Below are 27532 nucleotides of genomic sequence, written 5' to 3' on the forward strand. Positions count from 1 at the left end.
GGCTGACGTTTCTGATGAAGGGTCTAGGCCCGAAACGTCAGCCTCTCTGCTCCTATGATGCTGCTTGGCCTGCTGTGTTCATCCAGCCCTACACCTTGTTGTCTCGGATTCTCCAGCATTTGCAGTTCCTACTATCACATGTTACTAGCCTCCTGCTACATGGAACAGATGCACAGCAAGGGGAAGTACAGTTTTAGGGAACTCACGTAACAAACTCATCAGTAGGGGCATTGAGTATAAAAGTTGGCAAGTCATGTTGTTATATAAGACTTTAGTTAGGCCACGTTTGGAGTATTGTGTGCAGTTCTGGTCTCCAGGCGATAGGAGAGATGTGGAGGCTTTGGTGTGACCTGATTGAACTTTATAATATAATTTTGAGAGGCATGGATAGGGTGAGTAGCTGAAGTCTTATTCCCAGGGTGGAAAAGTCAAATACTATGGGACATAGGTTTAAGGTAAGCGGGGGAAAGTTTAGTAGAGATGTGTGAGGAAAGTATTTTACAAAGAGGGTGGTTTGTGCCTAGAATGCGCTGCCAGGGGAGGTGACAGAAGGAAATACATTAGCAATGTTTAACAGGCATTCAGACAGACATGGGAGCAGGCAGAGAATAGAGGGATGTGGACCATGTGCAGGCAGATGGGATTAGTTTAGAATGGCATCATAGTTAGCACAGACATGGTAGGCCAAAGGGCTTGTTCCTGTACCGTTCTATATGTTTAACACAGGGTTTATAAAAAAAATGACAGCAGAGCTGGGTTGGATGACCCACAAGACATGCAAAGATTGCTTATCTTCCTTGGAGCAAGATCAGAGAGGGCCATATTCCGAAAGATTAATACAATGCGACAATGCCCAGCCTATCTTGTATTCACCTGTTGTCATTTACAATCAGGGAATTACTTCCCTCTCAAGTAAAAAAGGGAGAGAGCAGTTGAGGCCAAAACATTGAGTGTTTTCAAGTAGGAGTCAGATATATTTCTTAGGGCTAAAAGGGTGTAGGGAGAAAGAGTACTGAGATGGATGATCAGCCATTGAATGGCAGAACCGGCTTTGGGGCCGAATGGCCTACTCCTGTTCCTATTTTCTACACGTCTGTGATTATTTCTATAAGTTTCTAAAGCCACTTTGGTGTCTTGATAAGGCAAGGAAAGCTGCCATAACACAGTGATAGCTTCCCATGTCGATGAGTTCCTCAGCCCTCCTGCAATGGGTGTCAGTGATCAGACAATGTCCATACAGTAGGCTGGGAGTGCCCCTTGTCACTGCCTGATCCTGACCTTAGACACTGTGTTATCTCTGTGAGTACAGCATGGAGGATACGCATGTCTGCAGGACCCTAGCAGAGCTTCCCCTGTTGCCTATTTGATGAAAAGCTCTGTGCCAATATCAATGACCAGACAGAAGGCCTATTGAAATGGTGTTGCCTTTCTGTGCTGGCACAGGATATGGTTGAGGACAAAACATTGAACGTTTAAAGAAAGTGTTAAACATAGGTCTTAGGGCTAAAGCAATCAAAGGGTATGGGCAGAAAGCAGGAATAGAGATGGACGATCTGCTATTGAGTGGCGAAGCAGGTTCGAAGGGCTGAATGGCCTAGTCCCGCTCCTATTTTCTATGTCTATATTTCTCTGGTCATTGTGAGGGAGGGGGAATCATAACTGATGAAATATGTCCTCTTTATAAAGCTCAGTGTCCTTTCTCTCACCCTCTGATGCACTGTCTCTCATTTATGACATAAGAACATCCACATTTTCTTCTGAGGAGTCCTCATGAGCTGGAGTTAAAACCTCCCAAAGGTCTCATGCTGCCGCAAGTCAGTTTGAGAATGTCAAAAATAAACAAGTAACTGCTGCTAAACCTTTTTCCCAGCTGCAACAATGATTATTCCACTACCGACGCTCAGTAGCAGCAGTGTGTACTATCTAGAGGTACGCTGCAGGAATTCACCAAAGATTCTCAGACAGCACCTTCCAAACCCACGACCACTCCCATCTAGATGGACAAGGGCAGCAGATACCCCCTCCAAGTTCCCCTCCAAGTCACTCACCATCCTGACTTGGAAATATATCACCGTCCCTTCACTGTGTCTGGGACAAAATCCTGGAATTCCCTCCCTAATGGCATGGCGGGTCTACCTACAGCACATGGACTGCAGTGGTTCAAGAATTAGACTTAGAGTTAGATTTTATTGTCACGTGTGCTCAGGTACAGGAATGCAGGAGTACAGTGAAATGTGTACAAAGCCACTGTTCTATGGCACAATCAAAAAATAGCTCACCACCATCTTCTCAAGGGCAACTAGGAAGGGGCAATAAATGTTGGCCCAGACAGCAATACCCACTCCCATGAACACTTCTCTGCCTCAGAATCTCTCTGCTTGTTGAAGTGTCAGCTGATCCCAACAGCAGCGGTACCTTATTTTCTCTCCTTATTCATTATGAATGCAAAAACTATAAGATTCAGGATTGCTGTACTGATGGCCCTCATTATCATGTAAAATAATGACCTGATTGGGATGAAGTGACAAGAGGAGAAAAGAAGTGTTGATTTTGGTACCAGGTTGGGCATTGAGTTTGAGGTGGGAAATGAAGAGAAAAGCTTCTGTCCTTGTTTGCATCCCAATCTGTTGACTGGTAGACGTTTAGTTGGCTTCTGCCTGAGTGGCATGAGCTGGTCAGGAAGCTGGACAATGGTAACCAGGTAAAGGCACTGAGATTGTTGTCCCTCAGTTAGCCAGTTTGTAATTCTTGACAGAACTGGTTAGTTTGTTCTTGTTGCTGGTTCCTGTGAAATTACTACTGAGTTCTGGAGTATTTCCCTGTGTTCTATCCAACCTCATCCCTCTTAGTCAATTACTTATTGCTGAACAATTTGCTTTGGTTAAGAATTTCCTCCTGAGGCCTAAATAAAGGCTTCCTTTACTTGTCTTTCAAGATTCATAAACAAGCCATCAATAGACATGTCAACACCAGATCTGTGAGCCAATAATGGAACAAGACACAGTAAACTCCAGGAATGTAGTATATGCTAGAGGGCACAGGAATTCATAACTAAACTGGCTACTGTTCAATTGAGAGGCCTGTTGATAGATGGAGAATTGTAAATACCCAACTATCATTGCCAACGGTTCAATTTCAGCATGTGTTTTTGACAAATGTGTCAGTACTGATCTTTTTTTAAAACAAATAAAGAATTCTAGCATTTTTGTCTCAGTACCTACTTGATGTTGGCATCAATCATGGTGTAATGAAACCATTACCAATCTCAACAGCAAAGCTAAGATGTTGTTGATACAAGTTAGTGCAGCAAACTGAGGGAAGACATTAATAAATTCTTAGAATAATCGTGTAATTGGAAAATTCACTTTGATGCAGACAAGTGTGAAGTGATTTTTTTTAAGGGGAATTAAGAGATCACAGATTCTCTGGGAGCCAAGTATCTCAATGGGGTAGAGAGGAACTGAGGGATTAAAGTGTGGAGAGACACACAGCATAAGAATGTATTTTAATAAGGCAATAAAAAAGCTTAAAAGCAAAACATCTCTGGAGTTCATTTATAGAGGGATAGAATAGAAAAGCAGCGAGGTTCAATTTGTGTTAAACTCTGGTCACCATTGTATGAAAAGTATAGAGAGGCACCAAAGAAAGTGAAAATAAAATTACCAGAATGCTACCAAAAAGTTCTCCCTGTCAGGAAAGATTGGATAAGCTGTGGATCTTTTCTGTTAATGGAGTGACAAAATAGAGTTCTTCAAGTTTTTGGGTTTGGTAAGAAAGTTATGGACAAGCTATGTCAGCAAGACCAGAACTGGGTAGGTATGAAAGTAAGACAAGTCACTGCTAAATCCATGAGGAGATTCAGTAGAAATGTCTGTACGAGAGTTGGAATAAAAAGAAACGTATAACCACAGGGAATGGTTAAGGTGAGGCATAAATGCATTTAAGGATAAGCGAGATATGAAGGATGAAAAAGTAGAAGGATATGTTGGTCGATCTTGATGATGATGGGTGTGAGAAGGCTCATTCAGACTATCAGCACTAGATAGTTGGCCTGAATGGCCTGAATCTGTGCTGTGAACACTTTGTAAGAACCTAGGGGTGATGCTGCCCATCTCAGATTTAAATTGGGGTGCCCGGTGACTCAGTGGTTAGCACTGCTGCATCACATCACCAGGGATCTGGGTTTGATTCCACCCTTGGGCAACTGTGTAGAGTTTGCACATTCTCCCTATGTTTGCATGGGTTTCCTCCGGGTGGTCTGGTTTCCTCCCACAGTCAAAAGATGTGCAGGTTACATGGATTGGCCATGCTCAGTTGCCCATTGTGTCCAGGGATGTGCAGGCTAGGTGGGTTCTCCATGGGAAATTCAGAGTTACAAGAATGGGATAGGTCACGGGTGCTGTTCAGAGGGTCAGTGTGGACTCAATGGGCTGAATGGCCTGCTTCCACACTAAAGGGATTCTAAATGGAATGATGCTATGTCATGATAGATGCCCCAAAACACTTTACAGCCACGTAAATACTTTCAAAATATTGTGATCTTGGAAGTGCCAATTTTTGACAACTAGCTTCCACAAAGAACGAAAAAGAGAAGAGAGCCAATCATGTTTTTCTGGTGTTGGATTCCAGGAGACCTTCCTAGCTTTTCTTGAAAGCAGCATCACGGATCTTCTGTGTCCAGCTGAGAGAGCACAAGGCAGCCTGGTTTTATTGTTACAGCACCTCAGAAAATGCAGCCTTCTGTCAATTCCGCACTCAAGTGTCAAATTTGTGCTCAAACTTCTATAATGGGGTTTCAACCCCACAGCCTTCTGACTCAGAGTCAGGCACAGAATGTTCAATGCTTTCATTTCTCCATTCCTGTTAAAAACATGTTAACAGAGATGAAATATGAAGCAGAACATAGCAGTGATTTAGCATAACCTTTACTGTGCCTTTAATGGCTTCTGCCACCAGCATGATTTTGGAAACTGTGCAAAGAGTACTATCTGTAGCAAGACTTTATTTCTGAAGGTTTCATAGAATCCCTACAGTGTGGAAGCAGGCCATTCAGCCCATCCTGACTATCTGAAAAGCATCCCATCCAGACCCACTCCCCTACCCTATCCTTGTAACCCTGCATTTCCCATGGCTAACCCACTTAGCCTGCACACTATGGGCAATTTAGCATGACCATTCCACCTAATCTGCACATCTTCGGACTGTGGGGAGAATGTGCAAACTCCAAATAGACAGTCACCTGAGGCTGAAATCAAACCCGGGTCCCTGGCACTTCAAGGCAACAGTGTTAACCACTGAGCCAACATGCTGCCCCAAGGGCCTTTATATGTGAGTCTGAAAGTGGAAGTCAAGTCTTCAACTAGCCCATCGGGCAAGCAAGTTGGGCAGCTCACAAATGGTAGATCTGGCAGAGATGAACATTTTTATTACATGTTTAGACAGGCTGTAAAAAGAAAAGTTGTTCCCCTTAGCTGATAGCCAAAGGCTGTGGGACACAGATTTCAGATTTTCAGAAAAACACAGGGGCAGGAATATGAGAAAGCAACAAAAAAAATGTTAACGGAGATGACATGTGAAGCATTTCACATTTGTGGCAAGAATGGCAATAAGCTGGAACTCACTGCATCGGAGATTGGGAGAACTGGAGACTAAGACTGGTTTGAGAAGGATATTGAATGGTCACTTGAGGGAAATAAGTGACCAAGGTTATATAAGGGTGGGTGACTGGATTTCAGTGCAGAGAACTGGAGTGGAGAGTGGATATCTACTATCCTGTAAAAACTCTATGACTGAAGTCAGCATGTAGTTCTTGTAGAATGATGCAATGTCCAATCACTACAGTCTTGTTTAATCATGAAGGAGGAGCAACTCCCTTGTTTCTGAGTGGATCTGGACAGTGATCAGTCACTTTGCTAATATTTCTTGCTGTGTACCTGTTGCAGTTACTACATTGATGACCAGACCGCAAATGTGGCTGATTTTATGAAAACCCGCTTGCTGGACACTTTGTCAGATCAGATTGCCAAGGTGCACAGGGTGAGTTTCTTCACTTCTTTTAGTTATCTTTGACACCCAGTAAACCCCAGACAAGAGCAATCAAACTGAGTGACATTTCAGCCTGTCTCCTGGCCTGGAGATCTGTCTGGATCTAAGAAAGGTTACATGAATTTCTGATGGTGTTTGCTTGTTAAAGCTTCACATTCAATCCATTTTTTTGAAATGCCTTGTTAAGATATGAACAGCATTGTAAAGGATAGCATTTATTGTTTGTCCCTAATTGCCTCTGAGGAAGCGTTGGGAGTGACTTTATTCAAAATGCTGCAGTTCACGTGGTGTAGGGACACACAAAATATTTTTTCGCTGTAGCAATTCAAAACAAGCTGAGGATCTTGCCGGACCATTTCGGAGGGAAGTTTAAAGTCAACCACATTGCTGTGGGTCTGGAGTCACGTATAGACCAGATTGGGCCAGGTCAGCAAATTTTCTTCCCTGAAGGACGGAGGTGAATCAGACGGCTTTTTACAACAATCTAGTTGTGTTTGATCGTTATTAATGACAATAGTTTCAAGTTCAAGTTTTATTACTTAAGTTTATATTCCTTCATCATTGTGGTGAGATTTGAACGAACGTTTGGCAGCATGTTGGCTCAGTGGTTAGCACTGCTGCCTCACAGCACCAGGGACCTGAGTTTGATTACACCCTTGGGTGACTGTCTGTGTGGAGTTTGCACATTCTCCCTGTGTCTGAGTGGGTTTCCTCTGGGTGCTCCGGTTTCCTCCCACAGTCCAAAGATGTGCTGGTTGAGTGGATTGGCCGTGTTAAATTTCCCATAGTGTCCAGGGATGTGTAGATTAGGTGGGTTATAGGGGGAATGGGTCTGGGTGGGATGCTCTATAGGTTGGTGTGGACTGTTTCCACACTGTAGGGATTCTAAGATAATTCAGTCGCTGGACTATTCATTTAGGATTGGTACGCTTGTTTTTATTGGCCAGTTCATTGAGTTGGGAGGTCACGTTGCAGCTGTACAGGACATTGGTTAGGCCACTTTTGGAATAAACTTGAAAAGGTTCAGAAAAGATTTACAAGGATGTTGCTGGGACTGGAGGGTTTGAGCTATAGGGAGAAGCTGAATAGGCTGGAACGTTGGAGGCTGAAGGTTGACCTTATTGAGGTTTATAAAATCATGAGGGGCATGGAGAGGGTGAATAGCCAAGGTCCTTTCCCTGGGGTATGGGAGTCCAAGATTAGAGGGCATAGGCTTAAGATGAGAGGGGAAAAATTTAAAAAGGACCAAAGGGGCAACTTTTTCACACAGAGGGTGGTGTATATATGAAATGAACTGCCAGAGGAAGTGATGGAGGCTGGTACAATTACAACATTTAAAAGGCATCTGAATGGGTATATGATAAGGAAGTGTTTAGAGGGATATGCGCCAAATGCTGGCAAATGAGACTAGATTAATGTAGGATATCTGGTCAGCATGGATGAGTTGGACCGAAGGGTCTGTTTCTGTGCTGTACATCTCTATGTCTCTGTGACAATAGATCACTAGTCTAGTTAACAATACAGCTGTGCTACTGTGCTGCAAATGCTCACCAATTTAATCAGGAATGTTAGTGAAGTGCAGCATTGTGTATATCTTTATAACCATGGGATTATGTAATAGAGTAAAATGGTTACAAATCATGTTGGCAACAGAAATACAGCTAGTCCCACTTTTTCCTTTAAATGTGCAAATATATTCCTCTGCAACTACTAATGCAATTCACTTTAAACACTCTGTGTCCTTATGGTTCTCATTGAAACTGATGTATATTTTGTGGCCTGTATCAGACAGCCTGGTAGACTTTACTAATGCGTTGTCAAAAAGGCTGTGGGAACACAAGAGGTCTCCAGTCATCCAGCAAGTCTGGCAATTCAGCAACATCGGCAGAAATCAGATGGTCAACTGCATTTCAATTTCTGAGAGAGCCAGGACTTTTAGGATTGTTCTTTGTTGCTGAGCATGGGAAAACTAACTGTAGGCTCCTATTGAGTGTGATGGAATACTCCCCATGTGCCTGGATGAGTGCAGCCCCAACAACACTCAAGAAGCTTGACACCATCCAGGACAAAGCAGCCCGCTTGACTGGCACCACATCCACAAGCATTCACTCCCCCCACCACCAACGCTCAGTAGCAGCAGTGTGTACTATCTATAAGATGTACTGTAGAAATTCACCAAAGATCCTTGGACAGCACCTTTTAAAGCCATGACAACTTCCATCTCGAAGGACCAGAGCAGCAGATACATGGGAATACCACCACCTGTCAGTTCCCCTCCAAGCCACTCACCATCCTGACTTGGAAATATATTGCCCTTCCTTCACTGTCGCTGGGTCAAAATCTCTTCCTAAGGGCATTGCGGGTCGACCTACAGCACATGGGCTGCAGCAGTTCAAGAAGGCAGCTCACCCCCACCTTCTCAAGGGGCAACTAGGGACAGGAAGTAAATGGTGACCCAGCCAGAGATGCCCATATCCCACAAGTGAATAAAAAAAATGCAACTGCAGGGAACAATAATTGACACCTTCTCCCCCTGAAACTAAGGATCAGCCTGAAGCTTTGCTCCTTTCCCTCAAGGTGACCTTTCCTCTTGGTGTATGGTAGCTTCACAATTCACACTTCCTGCATTGTTGAAGTGTTTCATTTAAGACAGGGAATTTTATTATAGTAATGAAGGAAGAGATTCACTAGACTGATGTTCTCTGCTAAAACCCTGTGTATAGTTCTGTGATATTCAATGTAAAATATTTTTATAGAGCATCACACAGTGTGGTGTTACACTGAGAGGAAATAGTTCACTAATCTGTCACCTCCAATGGTCATTAAATTGACTGCAGTGCCCTCTATTGGCTTGTGGTGTAGCCGTGTCTTTGTAACTCATTCACACTATGGTGTTCATGAGGGAGTTACCTACCATTCATTATTTTAGTCTTGCCTATTCGAAAGCAGAAGCATGTTTCACTTTGCGTTTCATCCCTAACTAGTCCATAAATAGAGCAGCAATCATGTAATAATTCATCATTTTAGTTTGATCTGTCTTTTATCTTCACTATATCCTATCCAAATGCAATAACAATTACTCGCATTTATAAGGAGCCTCGAACATTGTAAATTGCCCTGAAGCACTTAACAGAAGAATTATCAAACTTTGACACGGAATCAGATTAAGTCAGATGGTCTAAAGTTTGGACAAAGAGTGAAGTTTCTAGAGGATATTAAAGGAGGTGAGGGAGATAAAAAAACACAGCCCTTGACACAGTTCAGAAGCTCTGCTACTTAGAGTGCGTCATCTCCAAAGGCAACACGTTGCATGGTGAACCCACAGACTGTGGTGAGTGCATGGAATTTGTCAAAAAAAAGACCAAAGTCTACCACGTAGCAGTCGTCAGGTCATTTCTCTATATCCGTGAGCCTTGAACAAACGCCATGCAACTCATCAAGACGTCAAAAGCATTCCACCTTCACTGCTTAAGGTATGTCAAGGGATGGGTCAGATTTCAAACATGAGATGCAAGGGGCTGCATACCCGATATTGGGAGCATGCTCAGCAGAGCTCGGGTGTGCTTGGTTAACCATGTCGTTCACAAGGAGGATTCTCACCTACCAAAGGCCGTACTCTACAGCCTACAGAGCTGAGGAACCCATACAACAGGAACCCCAAACTCAGGTACAAAGACATTCTAAATGCCAATTTCAGAGTCTGGAAGTTGGATCCCAGCAAAAGAAGGAAGAAACACCCAGGACAAATAGAAATGCCTCTATCATCAAGCAATCTCAATGTCTGAAGAGAGCAGAGTCAGGTCCATCTAGGATCAGGGAGAACAGTGCCAGTGCCTTCAACCTTCCCCTCCAACAATGATTTCATATCTGCAAACCAGGACTTGGTTAGAGCATCACATTTGAGATGATACCAAACAATCTGTCTACTTGTCAAATAGTCATTGTTCAAAATAACAGGAGAATCCACCAAATTCAACAACAAACAAAAACATAGAATAGAATTTCTGGTCACCCAGTTATAGCAAGGATATTATTAAGCCGGAGAGGGTTCAGAAGAGATTTACCAGGATGTTGCTGGGTATGGATGATTTGAGTTACAGGGAAATGCTGGATAGGCTGGGACTTCTTTCACTGGAGCATACGAGGTTGAGAGGTGGCCTGATAGAAGTTTATAAAATAATGAGAGGTGTAGATAGACTTAATAGAAGTCGTCTTTTCCCTAGGAGGGGGAATTTCATGACAAGGGAGCACATTTTTAAGGTGAGAGGAGACAGATTTTAAAAAAATATGAGAAGCAATTTTTTTACACAGAGGGTGGTTCGCTTGTGGAATGAACTTCCTGAGGAAGTGGTGGCTGCAGATACAAGTACAATGTTCAAAAGACATTTGGATAGATACATGAATAGGAAAGGTTTGGAGGGATATGGGCCAGGAACAGGCAGGTGGGACTAGTTTAGTTTGGGATTACGATTGGCCATGAAGAAGACAGGAGAATGGGATTGAGAAATATTTCAACCATGATCTAATGGCATAGCAGAATCATTGGGCTGCTTGACCTAATTCTGCTCCCGTATCTTATGGTTGTATCTGGACCTAGGGGACACTCAGCATGCAGCTCCCTCAATTTGCTCAGTACTGCTGTCCTGGAGATTATAATTTCACCAAATTCCTTGCTGCCTTCCTCATCTACAGCCTTTTCTGGAATACTCTTTGATTTCTCCACAGAGAAGACAGAAGCATAATATTTGTTCAGTTCAACTGCCATTCCCTATTATCAGTTAACTCTTCATTCTCAGTCTTTAGAGGACCAACACACACATCATTTATAATAAAAACAGAAAGTGCTGGAGAAACTCAACAGGTCTGGCAGCGTCTGTGGGAAAGAGAAACTGAGTTAACATTTCGGGTCTGGTATGACTCCACTTTGTATCTCTGCACAGCCCAGAACACACTCTACTCTTTTCCTTTTCAAATACCTGTTAAAAACTCTTGCTGTCTATTTTGAAGGACTCTATGTTAAGGAAGACTTGAGTTAGGAGCAGTGATTAGAAGATGCCAGACTTAGGTGTTGAAAAGTTGTCATTAAAGGAGAGGGATGAGGGAGTTGCACAGATTTTAAGTGCTGACCAGAAACAAATAGAATTACAGAATTCCTACAGTGTGGAAGCAGGCCATTCAGCCCATCAAATGCACACCAACACTCTGAAGAGCATCCAACCCAGACACACCCCTTCCCTGTAACCCTGCATTTCCCTGGCTAACCTGCTTAGCCCGCACATCCCTGGACACTACGGGCAATTTACCATGGCCAATCCACCCTAACCTGCACATCTTTGGACCTGGGAAGAAACCCATTCAGACAGTGGGAGAATGTGCAAACTCCACACACAGTTGCCCGAGGGTGGGATTGAACATGGGTCCCTGGCGATGTGAGGCAGCGGTGCTAACCACTGTGCCACTCAAAAGGTAATGGGGCAGTGAGTCTAAATGTCAGTGGCAGAGAGGAAGAAGGAATGATGATTGCAAGAGAACAGGACAAGGCAGGAACAGTCAAGGGCTGGTGAAATTTGGTATGACCGGAGGTCAGCAGCTCAACCATGGGCTGTGTTTCAAAAATTACATTTAATGACTGCAACAAACTAAAGTGAGAGCAGGTTATAGAAGGGACGGAAGTCACATGACAATGGCAAGCCAGCTGCCCCACTATATACAAATACATTGCTCCTAAAAATTTGCAAGTGTTCCGTATGTGCAAGCCTCCCGTCAATGGTGCCTGCTAAGATTTTATAGAAGTTAGGGAGTTTTAGAAACAAGTTTACAACTGCCTAAGAATTTAGTGGGATGGCTTTGATAGGTTTCTTTCCGAAAAAAAAAGAATCTCTTGTTATTAACGGTTACTACAGGGCATCTGATGTAACAGACCTCTCCTGCTGTGGCTAAGAATGTAATGTTAAGAGAAACAGTCAAAATAAGTTGATGTGTGACTGGCTCAATGTGGTTGTTTTTAAAAGCTGAACAGCATGCGCTAGACCTCCAGTGAGTCAAAAGATTCTGAGCACGGTTTCCAGTGAATCAAAACAAATGGTGTCTCAGTTCCTAATCACTGAGCTCCTGGTCATTTCTTACTCACTTCTGAGTTTATTTTCCTAACCTGTACTAAATGAAAGGCACCCACAACTCACAGTCTCTGTGTGCTGTATGCCTCTTATATTCATTGGTAGGCTGAAACTTTGCATCTGTGGAAAGGCATAAAGATACTGTAGCATCCCACCAGTCAGTGATTTGCTCAGTTGTGGTTGGTACCTCAGAGTCTATAAATCTCAGGAAGGAGAGACTGAGAAAGAACGGGAATCCAACAATCTCAAAGTCCCAGTAAGGGGGTGGCTGGGCCTGTGGGAGGGGCAGGAATTAAGGAAAGGGAAAATGCACTTGGCTTCAATTCCCCTGCTCAAGTTTCACTCATTGCAACTGGAGTATTCTGTACATTGTTGCTCACCGTACTTACTGAAGGGTGTTAATGCATTGGAAACAGTTCAGAGAAGGTTTATTAGGCTTAATACCTGGAATGAGCAGATTGCCTTGTGAGGAGAGGCTAGACAGGCTGGGCCTCTATCCTCTGGAATTTAGAAGAGTCAAAGGTGACTTAGCTGAAATGTGTAAGATCCTGAGGGATGTGATTAGGGGTATTATCACTAGAATATTAACTTGGAAACCCAAGAAATGTTCTGGGGGCTCAAGATTTGAATCCTGCCCTGGAAGAACTTGAGTTCAATAATAAATCTTGAATTAAAAGTCTAATGATGGCCATGAAACTGTTGTTTGGGAAAAAAAACCCTCAACTGGTTTATTAATACCCAGGGAAGGAAGCTGCCATCCTTACCTGGTCTGGTCTACGTGTGACTCCAGAACAACAGCAACATGAGCTTAAGAGATAACAAGGTGTAGAGCTGGATGAACACAGCAGGCCAAGCAACATCAGAGGAGCAGGAAGGCTGACGTTTCAGGCCTAGACCCTTCTTCAGAAAAAGCTCCTCAGCAACATGAGCTTATCTGCTCTCTGCACAATACGTTTACCGATAAGGCAATAAATCTTGGCCGAGCCGGAGACACTCACATCATGAATGATTTTTTAAAAATTGAATAGGCCATTCAGCCTCTCGAGCTTGTGTTGCCATTCGCTGCGATCCTGGTGGATCTAACTGTAACATCAACTCTACATTTTCCACCATGACTCCCTTGTTATTTGCAACGAATTGCTAAAAAAAAGTTGGTAGACAGTAATGTGACATACTCAATAAATGAGAGATAGATGATGCCGACTCTCTTGCTGCAGCATTCAGCCAATTGATCTCCATTGTTCAATCTGTGTAGCGCATTTAAATCCTGCTCCTTTTAATGCACCAAAAATTATTTCCCTCCAACAGGTGGTCAACTCTCATGTACCAGGGAAAAAGGTGTGGCTTGGGGGAGTAGGGCCAGCATGGGCTGGAGGAACTACCAATCTTTCGGATACCTACGCAGCAGGGTTTCTGTAAGTATCTCCTGGGTACACTTGAATGCTTTGACCAGGGATTGTTGTGTGTAGGCATTAATTGGATAAATTTCATCAAATAGTGTGCCAACGGTGAGTTTTTTTTCTTCCTTTATTCATTCACGGGATGAGGGCATTGCTGAATGGTCAGCATTTATTGCCCATCCCTAATTGCCCAGAGGGCAGTTAAGAGTCAGTCACATTGCTGCAGGTCTGGAGTCACATGTAGGCCGGACCAGGTAAGGATGGCAGTTTCCTTCTCTAAAGGATATTAGTGTAACAGATGGGTTTTACCCCAACAATTGGCAATGGATTCATTGTCATCATTAGATTCTTAATTCCAGATATTTATTGAATTCATCTGCCATGGCGGGATTCAAACCCGGGTTCCCCGGAACGTCATCTGGGTCACTGGATTAACAGTCCAGCAATAATACCACTAGGCCATCCCCTCCCACTGAGGGCAATGGGCAGTACATATGCAAGAAATATAGTAATCTGATCTCATAAACGAACCCAATCTGCAAATCTTACCACCAAAAAAAACTAGCTACTTCATGCTCTACACACACGATACAAACATTTAGCCCACCTGGTCTATACTGACACTATCCTGCTCCCAATTAACTAGCGGTCCAACTAGTCCATGCCAACCTTGTTCCCAAACTAAGCTAGTCCTACCTTGGCCTATATTCCTCTAAACCTTTCCTATTGATGAACTTATCCAAATGTCTTCCAAACCTTGTAATTGTACCTGCAGTCACCACTTCCTCTGGAAGTTCATTCCATCCAGTAACCATTCTCTGTGTAAAATAGTTGTTCCTCATGTCCTTTTTAAGCCTTTCTCCTTTCCTTGCCCCCTAGTCTTGAAATCCCCGCCTTTGGGAAAAGACCTTGTCATTCACCTTACCTGTGCCCTTCATGATTTTATAAACCTTTGCAAGGTCACCCCTCAACCTGCCATGCTCCAGTGAAAAAGTCCCAGCCTTTTCAGTTTATTTTTATATCTCAAACCCTTCATTCCCAGTAACATTCTGGTAAATCTTTTCTGAACATGCTCCAGTTTAATAATATCCTCCTTCTATTTCCATGCTGTATGACTCTATCTCATCCCTCTATCCTTCAAATTCATCTCTGCTATCCCATCCCCACCCTAACTATTTCCTGTGGTGGCAAGTTTCAGGTGAGATGATAGCCTACTGACAATCCAGAGATCCAGGTAATATCCTGGGGACCTGGGTTCAAATCCCAATGTGGCAGATGGTGAAATTTGAAATCAATGAAAACTGGAATTAAGAGTATAATGATGGTCATTGTTGGGAGCAAAACCCATCTGGTTCACTAATACCCTTTAGGGAAGGAAGTCTGGCTTACATGTGACTCCAGACCCACACCAATGTGTTTGACTTTGAACTGCTCTGTGGACAATGACGGATGGGCAATAAATGCTGGCCTAGCCAGCGATGCCCATGTCTTGTGAATGAATTCGAGAACATTCCCAGTGTTCTCTGCGGGAACCAATGAAGTGTAAGGTTTGATGTTTCTGACGCCTGCTCTCTCTATGCCATCAGGGCTACATTGAAAGTGTTGGCTTTATGTACAAACATGAGTTTGGATTGGGAGCAGGCCACTCAGCCTCTCTAATTTAGCCAAGCCCTGAGGAGGCTTCCCAGCAAAGTTGTTACAGTATAACAAAGGCAATGGTGCGAGACACAGATAAATTTGAAGACCAGGGGGCACATTTTTAAGGTGAGAGGAAGAGAGATTTGAAAAAGACATGAGGGGCAAAGTTTTTACACAGAGGGTGGATCGCGTGTGGAATTAACTTTCTGAGGAAGGAGTGGATGTTTTATTATGACATTTAAAAGACATTTGGATAAGTACATGAATAGGAAAGGTTTGGCGGGATATGGGCCAGGAGCAGGCAGGTGGGGCAGGTTAGGTTTGGGATGATGTTCAGCATGGACTGATTGGCCTGAAAGGTCTGTTTCCATGCTGTATGACTCTATGACTCTATGTGGCCAAATCTGGTGCTGGTTAATAAAACATATTTAGAAAACTGGAGGTCAGGAACAGGAATGAGCGTCAGATCACGAGGATTATTGCAAAGTATTTGCCACTGTGAGAACATGGTAGGTCAACAATCCGAAAGATGCAGACAGAATGTGATGGAGGTTTTTCATCGAGCAGAGTAATTCTGTGAAATTATTCTTCTATATCCCGTGGGAATCTATATTTTATCAATTTTTCTAAGGATTGAAATTGATCTTTCATAAAAAGATAAAGTCACTATAGTCTTAGCAGGTCATGGGACAGCTGTCTCATTAGAGAGAGACAACTGGTGGTGGTTTAACTGAAGGGACATCGTGCCTCAGGGAGGGGAGAGGTTTAGAAGTGAATAATGATGATCATTGTTGGAAGAACCCCATCTTGTTCATTAATACCCTTTAGGGAAGCTACCAGGTCTGGCCTATATGTAACTACAGACCCACACCAATGTGGTTAACTCTTAAATGCCCTCAGGGCAGTTAGAGAGGGTTCAGGAGCTGAATTGATGTTGCTGGCTTCATGCTGCATTGTAAGTCAGCCGTCCAGCTAACTGAGGTAAGCAATCCCCTGTTTTTATGTAACTTGTTATTGTATGCGATAGTCTTTCATTCTCAGTCTGTGTGGCGTGCAGTGCAGGGGCAGGCTAGTGGGTAACTCTGGTCAGCGGTGACCACATTACAGTTCCCTTCAGCGTTTGTTGAAAAGAGTCATTGTCGGACAGACTTTGTTGTGTCGCGATTGGACCTGAACGTGAACTGGATGCCAGGATGCTCTGAAAAGCTAAAAAACAATCTGAGCCATGTCAAAGGAGCTCCAGTGTTCACAATCACAACCAGCAGGCAATCTCTCAGTTTTCATCCTTACGGCAAGGACCTGATGCTGGCTGGGCCTCTTTTCCTCATTTGCTTACACAGCGTAAAGGAAGAAATGGAATTGAATAGTTCGGCGCAGACGGAGACTGTCCAGTACTTTGAAATTGCACTAACTCTTTTGAAGAGAAGTCCAGTTCGCCACACGTTACCTTACTCTCTCCATTTCCCCGCATCCTGTCACTCTCAAAATACGTCATCGCTTTCTGCTCTTGTCAGCAAAAATGTGTAGTGGGTTCGGGTTTTCTGGACTCTAAAAAAGTATGTTTGCCAAGCGCATTTATTAATCTTTAAAAGACTCTTTAAAAGACTGCCCTTTTGTTAAATACAGCGGCAAAATCTTGGCATGGTGGCTTAGTGGTTAACAATGCTGCCTTACAGCGCCCAGCACCCAGGTTCAATTCCACCCTCAGGTGACCGTATGTGTGGTGTTTTCATGTTCTCCCCACGTCTGCGTGGGTTTCCTCTGGGTGCTCTTGTTTCCTCCCACAGTCCAAAGATGTGCAGGTCAGGTGGATTGGCCATGCTAAATTGCCCCATAGTGTCCAAGAATGTGCAGGCTAGGTGGGTTAGACATGGGAAATGGTGAGGTGTTAAAGGGATGGGATCAGTCTGAGCAGGATGCTCTTCAGAGGGTCACTGTGGGATGAATAGCCTCTTTGCTACATTGTAGGGATTCTATGATTTGAGGTGCTGAACAATAAATGACTTTTTGGACAATGTTTAGTAAATATCTCTGTCTGACTGCAATACTGTTGGTGGGCTATTTACACAGGCTCAAACAACAACAAACTTAAATAACTAGCTTTGTCTGGGATAGAAAGGACACGGGAGGTGTGATCCATTGCTTGGTACTAATGAGGTACTTTATGCATCAGTTCTTGGGATGTGGGTGTCAGTTTGCGAAAGGACATTAGTGAACCAGTTGAGTTTTTACCACCAATCCAATAGCTTCTCAATGTGTGACAAGCCTGAGTAAAAAATTGTCATAGATCTGCTGGACATAGGGCTGCTCTTTCATTAGGAAGAGAGCAAGAGCGATGACTGATGCTGACCTGAGGGTGACCACATCTCAGGCTGAGGGATTTCCATCACGGTAACCTCAGGTGGTACAGGGATTGCACCCACACTGTTGGCATCACAACGCAACCAGCTAGCCAACTTGGCTAACCAACTCCCACATCAGAGCTCTGGTGAAGAGTCATCTGGACTCAAAACGTTAGCTTGCTCTCTCTCCATGGGTGCTGCCTGACCTGCTGTGATCTCCAGCACTTGTTGTTTTCAGTACAGGTTCCAGCATCTGCAGTAATTTGTTCCTAACGTATGAACAGAGTTGGTTAGAGATTTTGGTAATCCCTACAGAAAGAGAGGGAAATCTGTGATTTGTTGGCGGTTCTTTTTTGTTTTTGCTTTAATGACGTTATTTTGGAATCCATTGTTGAGAGTATTGGAGAAATTAAAAACATGAACAGTGCATTCCAAAGGCAGGTTTGGGCAAATAGCGCTTTGACATTGAAATCAAACTACAGATCTGTTTCTTCATACATCAGTTGCTAACTGCTTTTGTCACCATTAATGCCAGTTCCACAATCTCGGGCTGAAGCAACAAACATTGAGCCAGTTTCGGGAAAGGGGTTTAGATGTCAAGGCACAATTTCCAGCAGTAGTCCCTCAAAATAAGTCATTCAGCATTTAATGCTAAGCTCCCACTCAATTAGATCATGGCTAAACCCCCCCCAGGGGCTTAATGTCAGCAACCCAGTTTATATTCCATACCCTAATACCCCTACCTACCAACAGTCTTGGCCAGTAATGGGAACCCCATCTAATTATCCCTGAATACAAGGTCATTGAGACAATAATAACACCCCCTGTTGCTAAGCTGATTGACATCTGCTAACTGAACACAGACAGACCATTAAGCCTGGGACCTTCCAGCCTTTATAACTCAAGCAGTGATGTATATGGCTATAAAGTCATGAATTGCTTAAACCTGTTTAACTTTAATCAAATCTGATCAGGTGTGTGGTAGTACAGTGGCTATGTTACTGGACTAATAACATTAAAGGTCGATGCTAAATGATCTTGAGACTGGAGTTTAAAACTCAGCAGGGAAGTTGGGGAATACACACAAAATAAATCAGGAATTAGGAAGCTGAAAATCAGTAATGGTGAACACACAAGTTGTTGAATGAAAACCCGTCTGATTCACGTTTACAGACAGAATTCTCTGTCGTTGCCTGGTGCTTCTAGATCCATAGCAATATAGCTCAATCTTAACTGTTCTCCAGTTGGCTCAGCCATGGTATTCGGTCGAAGGAAATGTTTGTGGTTGTTGGAGACTGAGGTGGGTGAGAGTCATTGAGTGGACAGAACACAGGCGATAGTGAGAGCTGTAGTCTGTTAGCCTCAAAGAGAGGAGTGCGTAGTGACAGAGTTAGAGAGAGTGTTGAAAGTGTGAGAGAACGGTGGCACAGAGAAGGAGTTGACACTTGCTCTTATGGAGTTCAGAAGACCATTGACCTTCTTCTTGCACTGCTAAGTGTCCTGATTCACCTCGGACACAGCACTGAACCAGGCTGCACTCTGTGCCCACACTGACTATGTCTGGTTGCAAGGCCCCTGAGGCAGTCAGCTGGTAGAAGAAGTGCCCTGCTCTCCAGCACCTTGTGCCAGTCTGGGAGGTAGAGAGCAATCTTTCCTTTCCTTTCCTCTGGGCCATGGGTTTGGGAATAACATGGACATAGCACATGTTTTACATTGAACAGTCCAGCACAGGAACAGGCTGCAGTGATTGTGATGAGGTCAGCCTCATAGAATACGAGTTCCCTGATTGGACCAAGTTAACATCCCCAATCAGGGAGCCCTGGCTGATAAGATCAGGAGGGTCAGATATCCTGTTCACTCTGAGATCTGGCTCTGACGGAGCTGTCAAGGACTCTGCACGTGTAAATAAAGGGTGACTTGGTGATGGGATACCATCCTCGGTGGAATTATTTCAGTGGCGACGAGAGAAAAGTACACCCTGAAGAAATTTGTTTGCAACAGTCGTCTTTGAGTTGCAGTAAGCATTTCTGGCATCATACCATCATTCGGGAAGCTCGACTCGTTCGATCATGCTGTCGAAGACTGGGCCCAGTATGTGGAAAGAATGTGTTATGTTTTTCTGGGCAATTGACATTGGGGCAGATGAGAAGCAAGGAGTAATTCTTCTGGGCTGCTTGTGGACCCGCCTGATTCTGCAAGTCCTGCCCAGTTCCATTCACCTTACATGCAAAAGTAGAGGCTGAAATCAGGAGGCTGGAGAGCGAAGGAATCATCAAACTAGTACACAGTTTGTAGAATGGGCAGCACCGGTCGTACTGATTGTGAAGCCTGAAGGATCGGTTTATCTTTGTGAGGATTTTAAACAAATGGCAAACCGTTTCACGCAGCTGGACAAATATCCAATCCCTTACATCGAGGATTTATACACAAAGCTGCCAGAAGGGCTGTCCTTCATGAAGTTGGACATGAGCCATGTGTACTTACAATTGTGGTCAGATGAGGATTCCCAGAAATGTGCTACAAATAAAACACATAAGGGCTCATACCAATGTATGAAACTGCCGTTTGGGGTACTGGGAATTTTTCAGCTGACGATAGAGAACATTTTACAAGGTCTAACCCAGATTGCCATTTATCTGGATGACATGCTAATAATAGGGAAGACCAATAAGGAGCATTTAGAGAACCCGGACATAGTCCTTAGATGTTTCTCCCAGGCGGGTATTTGCCTTAAAAGGGAAAATGTGTGTTCCAGGCACCCAAAGTGACCTACTTGGGCAGCAACTTCAACAAGACTGGGTTACAACCTGTTGGAAGATAAAGTGAGGGCAATCGAAGGTGCCCCAGCTCCCACGTCTGCACTGGAGCTTAGGTCTTTCCTTGAGTGGGTTGGTGAATTATTACGGAAAGTTCATACATAATCTGGCCTCCATCTTGTACCTTTGCTTCAATTCTTAATAAAGGGTCAGCCTTGGAAATGGTCGCAGAGCCAAGCCATAGCTTTCAGGGAAGTGAAGAAACAGCTGCCATCCTCACTAAGATCTCAAGTGAGATCTGGTATTGACAGGCGAGGCCTCTCTGTAAAGCATTGGGTAGTATCAGCTCATGGGTGGCTCAGTGGAGAGGAACGCTCAATAGCATACGCATCCAGAATTTTAGCTAATGCAGAGCTTCAATATGCCCAGATAGAGAAGGAAGGTTTGGCGGTCACACTTCGAGTCAGGAAGTTCTCCCAATATCTTTATGCATGTAAATGTGTAATAATAACTGATCACAAATCCCTGGTAGGTCGACTTAAAGTGAACAAGGCAGTGCCACTCATAGGTTCAGGCTACACTCAGCAGTGGGCTCTAATACAAAGTGCGTATAATTATAAGTTGGAACGCCATCTGGGAGGCCAGGTAGCAAACGCCACTGGAAGAGTCTGTAATGATTTTAAATTTTATGGGCACACTTCCAGTGACAGCTGAGAATATCAGACTTTGGATGCAGAAAGATCCAATCCTGGCAAAATTGAAACAGCTGCCGGTGATGGGGATGCCAAAGGGTCGGCACAACTGGAATTAAAATCTTATGGAGTCCGAGCGACCAGATCATAGTAGAAGACGGCGTATTATTGTGGGGGGCAAGAGTGATTGTCCTGAGTAACGGTCGCCACCAGATACTGGCTGAACTCCACCAGGATCATCCAAGGGTTTCCAAAATGAAGATGTTGGCGAGAAGTTATGTCTGGTGTTCAGATCAGCTGCAGGCATAGCCACATTGATGGGGCAATGCCCAGAGTGCCAACAAGGACAAAAATAACTGCAAACCCCTCCCCCACCTTCATGGGAATGGACTCGGTTACATGTTGACTATGCAGGTTCTTTCATAGGTTCAATGTTCTTAGCCATTGTGGATGCCCATGTGGATGTACATGGAGTTCGTTCGCCAAACATGGGGATGACAAGAGAGAAACTGCGCATATGTTTTGCTCTACACATACTCCTTGAAGTGTTGGTCTCAGGTAACTGGCCATTGTTTACCAGTAGGGAATTTGAGTATTTCCTAAAGTTGAATGGTATTCGACATATAAGGACAGCTCTATACCATCCATTATCTGGCAGAAAGAGCAGGCCAGATTTTGAACTCAGGCTTAAAGAAACAGCCTACAGCTTCACTAGATACCAAACTGTCCTGGTAGCTATTTGATTACAGGACCACCAGTCATGCAACTACAGGGATAGCTCCAGTTGAGTTATAATAGGGAGAAGACTCTGCACCAGGTTAAATCTAATCTTCCTGGACTGGGAGGCAGGGTAAAATGGTATCAGGAATGCCAGTGCTGGACACAAGATTCCTCTAAGCAAGAGAGACAGTTTATTTCAGGGGACAAAGTTTGCTGTAGGAACTACGGGAATGGGCCTGCATGGGTAGAAGGCATGGTTGATGTGAAGTCATGTTCAGTGATATATAAAGTTTGGGTAGGCGTGACGGTCCTGACCAAGCATGTGGACCATATGAAAGCTTCAAACTCACAAATGGTGTGGGAGCAAAATGTGCCTAGCTCCACGGCAACCTTTCCAACTGTTCCAGAACCCATGGGTTCTCTCTCTCCATCAAGTGTTAAAGGTACCTCAGAATCTGAGGTAGACATGGCAGATGTCACTGCCTCAATGCCTTTGCTGTCTGAAGAAGACAACGAATTTCTTGAGAGACACTCTGCACACAAAAGGCGAGTTAACGTGTATGACACATCACCCATATCAGGTGCAGAGTTGGAGGAACCTGATGCAGTGCTAAAACGTCCCAGGAGGAGCTATATAAAAAAAAGAGCCGGCCTATCTCCTTGGACTCAGACAGGGAGGGATGAAGTGATTGTAAAGAGGTCAGCCAGGTGGACACATAGAATATGAGCTCCCTGGTTGGGGATGGTAATCGGGTCCAATCAGGGAGCCTTGGCTGACAGATAAAAAAACGGCAGTGTCAGACATCCTCTTCACTCTGAGAGGTGGTTCTGAGAGAGCTGGATCAGTGCCAAGGACTCTCTGCGTGTAAATAAAGGATGACTTCGTGATGGGATGCCAGCCTCTGTGGAGTTATTTCACAGGCCCTTCAGCCCACCATGTCTGTGTCAATCATGATACCATTCTAACCCAATCCCACCCGCCTGCCCATGGTCCCTATCCCTCTATTCCCTGCCTGTTCATGTGTCTGTCTGAATGTCTCTTAAACTTTGTTATCATATCTGCTTCTACCCTCCCCCGGCAGCGTGTTCCAGGCCCCTATTACCTTCTGCGTAAAATACCTTCCTCACACATCTCTTTAAACTTTCCCTCTCTCACCTTAAACCTATGCCCCATAGTATTTGACATTTCCATCTTGGGGAAAAGACTCTGACAATCCATCCTATTCATGCCTCTCATAATTTTATATACTTCTATCAGGTCGCCCCCACGCCCAGCCTCTGATGGCTCCTGGTGAAAACAGTCCAAGTTTGCCCATTCTCTTATAGCTAATATGCTCCAATCCAGGCAATATCCTGGTAAACCTCTTCTGGACCCTCTGCAAAGCCTCACATCCTTCCTACAGATGACGACCAGAACTGTACACAATACTCCACATATGACCTGTGCAAAGTCTTATATAGCAGCAACATGACTTGTCAATTTTCATACTCCATGTCCCAACAGATGATAAGCAAACCATATGCCTTCTTTACCACCTTATCCACTTACGTTGCCACTTTCAGGGAGCTATGGCCTTGCACTCCAAGATACCTCTGTATATCAATGCTCTTAAGGGTCCTGCCATTTACTGTATGCTTTCCCCATGCATTTGGCCTCCCAAAATGCATCACCTCACACTTGTCTGGATTAAACTCCATCTACTAATTTTCCAACCAATATTCCATCTGGGAATCTATATCTTGCTCTATTGTTTGATATCCTTTCTCACTATCCATAACTGCCACAATTTTCATGTCCTCTACAAATCTACTAATCAGACCACCCACATTTTTATCCAAACCATTTACATATATTACAAACAACAGAGGTCCCAGCGCTGGTCCTTGTGGAGCACCACTGATTGTAGATTTCTAGTCAGAAAAACACCCCTCCATGACTACCCTCTGTCTTCCGTAACCAAACCAATTTAGAACAAAAACAGAAGTTGCTGGAAAAGCTCAGCAGGTCTGGCAGCATCTGTGAAGGAAAAAACAGAGTTAACGTTTGGGGTGCGGTGACCCTTCCTCAGAACTTAATTTAATATCCAACTTGCCAACTCACCATGGATTCCATGGAATTTGATCTTCTGGACCAACCTACCATGAGGACCTTGTCAAATATTTCAGTAAAGTCTCCACCAACATCCTATCCTCATCAATCATTTTCATCACTTCCTCAAAAAACTCAAGCAATTTCTGAGGCAAGACTTCCCCCACAGAAAGTCATGCTGACTGTCCTGAATAAGATTATCCATACAAGTCAATGGTCAACACTACAGTATGATGGCCAGCTCCTAGCTTGCTGTGTTGTGAGTGGTGCATAGGTGGACTTTAAATATGGTGGCAGTGGGGTAAGTACCAGACCAAACATTTCCTTCTCTGTGGCTACTCAATGCCCAAGAAAGGTAACCAGGAGCCCAGCCGCAGTGAAGAATTAATGTGAGAGAGTGCAGAAGCTGTTTACAAGGATGATTCCAGGAATGAGGAACTTCAGTGATGAAGATAGATTGAAGAAGTTGGAACTGTTCTCCTTGGAGAGAAGAAGGCACAGAAAAGATCTGACAGAGGTTTTCAAAATTATGACCGGGGTGGGACAGAGTAGATAGGGAGAAGCTGTTCCCACTCGTAAAAAGAACAAAAACAAGAGTGGGGTAGATTTAACGTGATATACAAACAAAGCAAGGATGATGTGAGAAATAAATTACTTGTTCACACAGCAAGTAATTAGGGCCTAGAATGCTCTGCCTGGAAATGTAGTGGAGGCAGGTTCAAGTAAAACATCAGTTAAAGAGGGGGTTGGATGGAAATAGTGCGTACAGTTAAGGGGAAAAGGCAGGAGATTGGTACTAGGGGATAGAACCAGTGCATGGGCTGAATGGCCTCCTTCTGTGATTCTCTGATTCTGTAAAAGCTGCTCCACCTAATTTTGGGCCAAGCACCACAAAACTCATTCGACAAAACACTTCAACTGAAAATAGGACAATTCTTCCCACACTCTGTTACACAATTGAGTGGGCTCTGAATTAAGTGGAAAATGTGTAGCAGATATTTCTCCAGATTCCTGTGTGGTTCATTTCGAACAGGGTTTATTGTCTGAAGCCCATTATCTGTGGTAGTTGCTGTATCTTTATCGTGAGTCTGTCTCCCGCAGTGCACTGCCACAGGCAAGGACGAACTTTCTCTGCTTCTATTCCTACAGGTGGTTAAATACGCTGGGAATGTCAGCCAAGCAAGGGATAGATGTTGTGATCCGTAATTCCTTCTTTGACCATGGATATAATCACCTTGTGGATCAGAACTTCAACCCCCTACCGGTAAGCTTTGAGACATCTTCTCTTCTTACAATGTCACTCTTTAGAAACTTAAAGGATGTAGGAGTCAGAAAGAAAAAGTTGCTATAGTCCCATTCTCTCACGTGTAAGATCAAAAGACATAAGAGCAGAAATAAGCAACTGAGCCCATTACACAAGACCATGTCCTTACAGGTAAGGACAACAGATTTCATTCCCTAAAGTACATTAGCAAACCAGATAGGCTTTTACAACAATACTCATACAGTCAACTTGAGGCTGACTTTTAACTGAGTTCAAGTTTCACCATCTGCTGTGGTGAGATTTGAACCCATGTTCCCAGAACACTGGGCCTCTGGATGACTACTCCAGTGACATTACCACTCTGTCCCCCCATAATCCATTTAGTAGATGTAAATCTGTATAGCTTAGAGGAAATCCCAGCCCAGTATGAATTCTTTAGTCCTCAAAACTCTCCAAGAGTAATGGAAACTATGTGGAATTCTTTCAACTCCTCTCTTATTCCAAAATTATCAAATTCTGATGAAAAACCAACAGTGAAATATCAATAAAAGGTGCAATTGTTCTGAGTAATTGTAAATTTCTGGGATAAAAAGCCAAATCCCCAAGTGAAATTCAGAATTATATTTTCGGCATTGTGCTGGTGTGGAGGAGAGCAGGAGGAATTGCAACCCCTCATGCTATTTCCACATAGAGTGAACCTACCTACAAATCCTTCGGCATCTTTCACAAGGCGGAAAAGTTCATAGATTGGACAATCCAATTGTTTCCAACCAAAGGCAGGGCAGCAGGACAAATACATATATGGCACCATGTAGGAAAGAAAGTGCAGCCTTTATATAGCACCTGGCATAATCTTGGGATGTCCCAAAATGCTCTTGAGCTGATGAAGTGTGGTTGTTGTTGTAAATAAGGCAGTCAATTTGTACACAAACAGTGATGAAGTCACACTGAGATATTCTTTCGTGGTGTTGATTGAGGGATAAATATTGACCAAGCATTGGGAAGATATCCCATGCTCCTCTTCGATATCGCGCCAATGGATGTTTAAGGGCCTCCCGAGGGAGCAAATGGGCTCTCAGTTTAACATTTCAACACAACATTGATTTCCTCGCTACAGTACCAACATAACAGCCTGGATCTTCTTGTTTGGCCTTTAGAGAGGAAGTCGAATGTACAATCATGTGATTTAGGGAGAATCTACAGACCTGACTGAATCCTATAAACAAGATCCATATATTTTCTCCCCCTTGGTCCAGGAACTCCCTACCTATGTCCGTGACACCACCCACGCCCTCCACCTCCTCCAGAACTTCCAATTCCCCGGTCCCCAACACCTCATCTTTACCATGGACGTCCAGTCCCTCTACACCTGCATTCCCCATGCAGATGGCCTTAAGGCCCTCCGCTTCTTCCTGTCCCGCAGGCCCGACCAGTCCCCCTCCACTGATACCCTCATCCGCTTAGCCGAACTCGTCCTCACACTCAACAACTTCTCTTTCAATTCCTCCCACTTCCTACAGACAAAGGGGGTAGCCATGGGTACCCGCATGGGCCCAAGCTACGCCTGCCTCTTTGTAGGTTACGTGGAACAATCCCTCTTCCATACCTACACCGGCCCTAAACCCCACCTCTTCCTCCGTTACATTGATGACTGTATCGGCGCCGCCTCGTGCTCCCACGAGGAGCTCGAACAGTTCATACACTTCACTAACACCTTCCACCCCAACCTTAAGTTTACCTGGACCATCTCTAACACCTCTCTCCCCTTCCTGGACCTCTCTGTCTCCATATCGGGCAACCACCTCGAAACCGATATTCATTTCAAGCCCACCGACTCCCACAGCTACCTAGAATACTCCTCCTCCCACCCACCTTCCTGCAAAAATGCTATCCCCTATTCCCAATTCCTTCGCCTCCGCCGCATCTGCTCCCAGGATGAGGCATTCCACTCCCGTACATCTCAGTTGTCCTCGTTTTTCAAGGACCGTAACTTCCCCTCCTCGGTGGTCGAGAACGCCCTCAACCGTGTCTCCCACATCTCCCGCACCTCATCCCTCACACCCCGTCCACGCAATAAGAACCAAAAAAGAATCCCCCTCGTCCTCACGTACCACCCCACCAACCTCCGGATCCAACGCATCATCCTCCGACACTTCCGCCATCTGCAATCCGACCCCACCACCAAAGACATCTTTCCCTCCCCACCTTTATCTGCTTTCCGGAGGGACAACTCTCTCCGTGACTCCCTTGTCCGCTCCACACTCCCCTCCAGCTCCACCACACCCGGCACTTTTCCCTGCAACCGCAGGAAGTGCTACACCTGCCCCCATACCTCCTCCCTCACCCCCATCCCAGGCCCCAAGAAGACTTTCCACATCAAGCAGATGTTCACCTGCACATCTGCCAATGTGGTATACTGCATCCGCTGTACCCGGTGTGGCTTCCTCTACATCGGGGAAACCAAGCGGAG

General features: G+C 44.3%; 1 protein-coding gene across 1 annotated transcript in view; it reads left to right on the forward strand.

Annotated features, from left to right (window-relative positions):
• The window catches only part of hpse2 (heparanase 2), a 301179-nt gene that overhangs the window by 204762 nt on the left and 68885 nt on the right, over positions 1–27532 (forward strand). The window contains exons 5-7 of the mRNA XM_048609227.1: positions 5943–6036; positions 13470–13576; positions 24948–25062. Coding sequence (XP_048465184.1) covers positions 5943–6036; positions 13470–13576; positions 24948–25062 — 316 coding nt within the window. The remainder of the gene's footprint in view (positions 1–5942; positions 6037–13469; positions 13577–24947; positions 25063–27532) is intronic.

The sequence above is a fragment of the Rhincodon typus genome, chromosome 20 (genome assembly GCF_021869965.1).
Source record: "Rhincodon typus isolate 14 chromosome 20, sRhiTyp1.1, whole genome shotgun sequence".
Taxonomy (NCBI): domain Eukaryota; kingdom Metazoa; phylum Chordata; class Chondrichthyes; order Orectolobiformes; family Rhincodontidae; genus Rhincodon; species Rhincodon typus.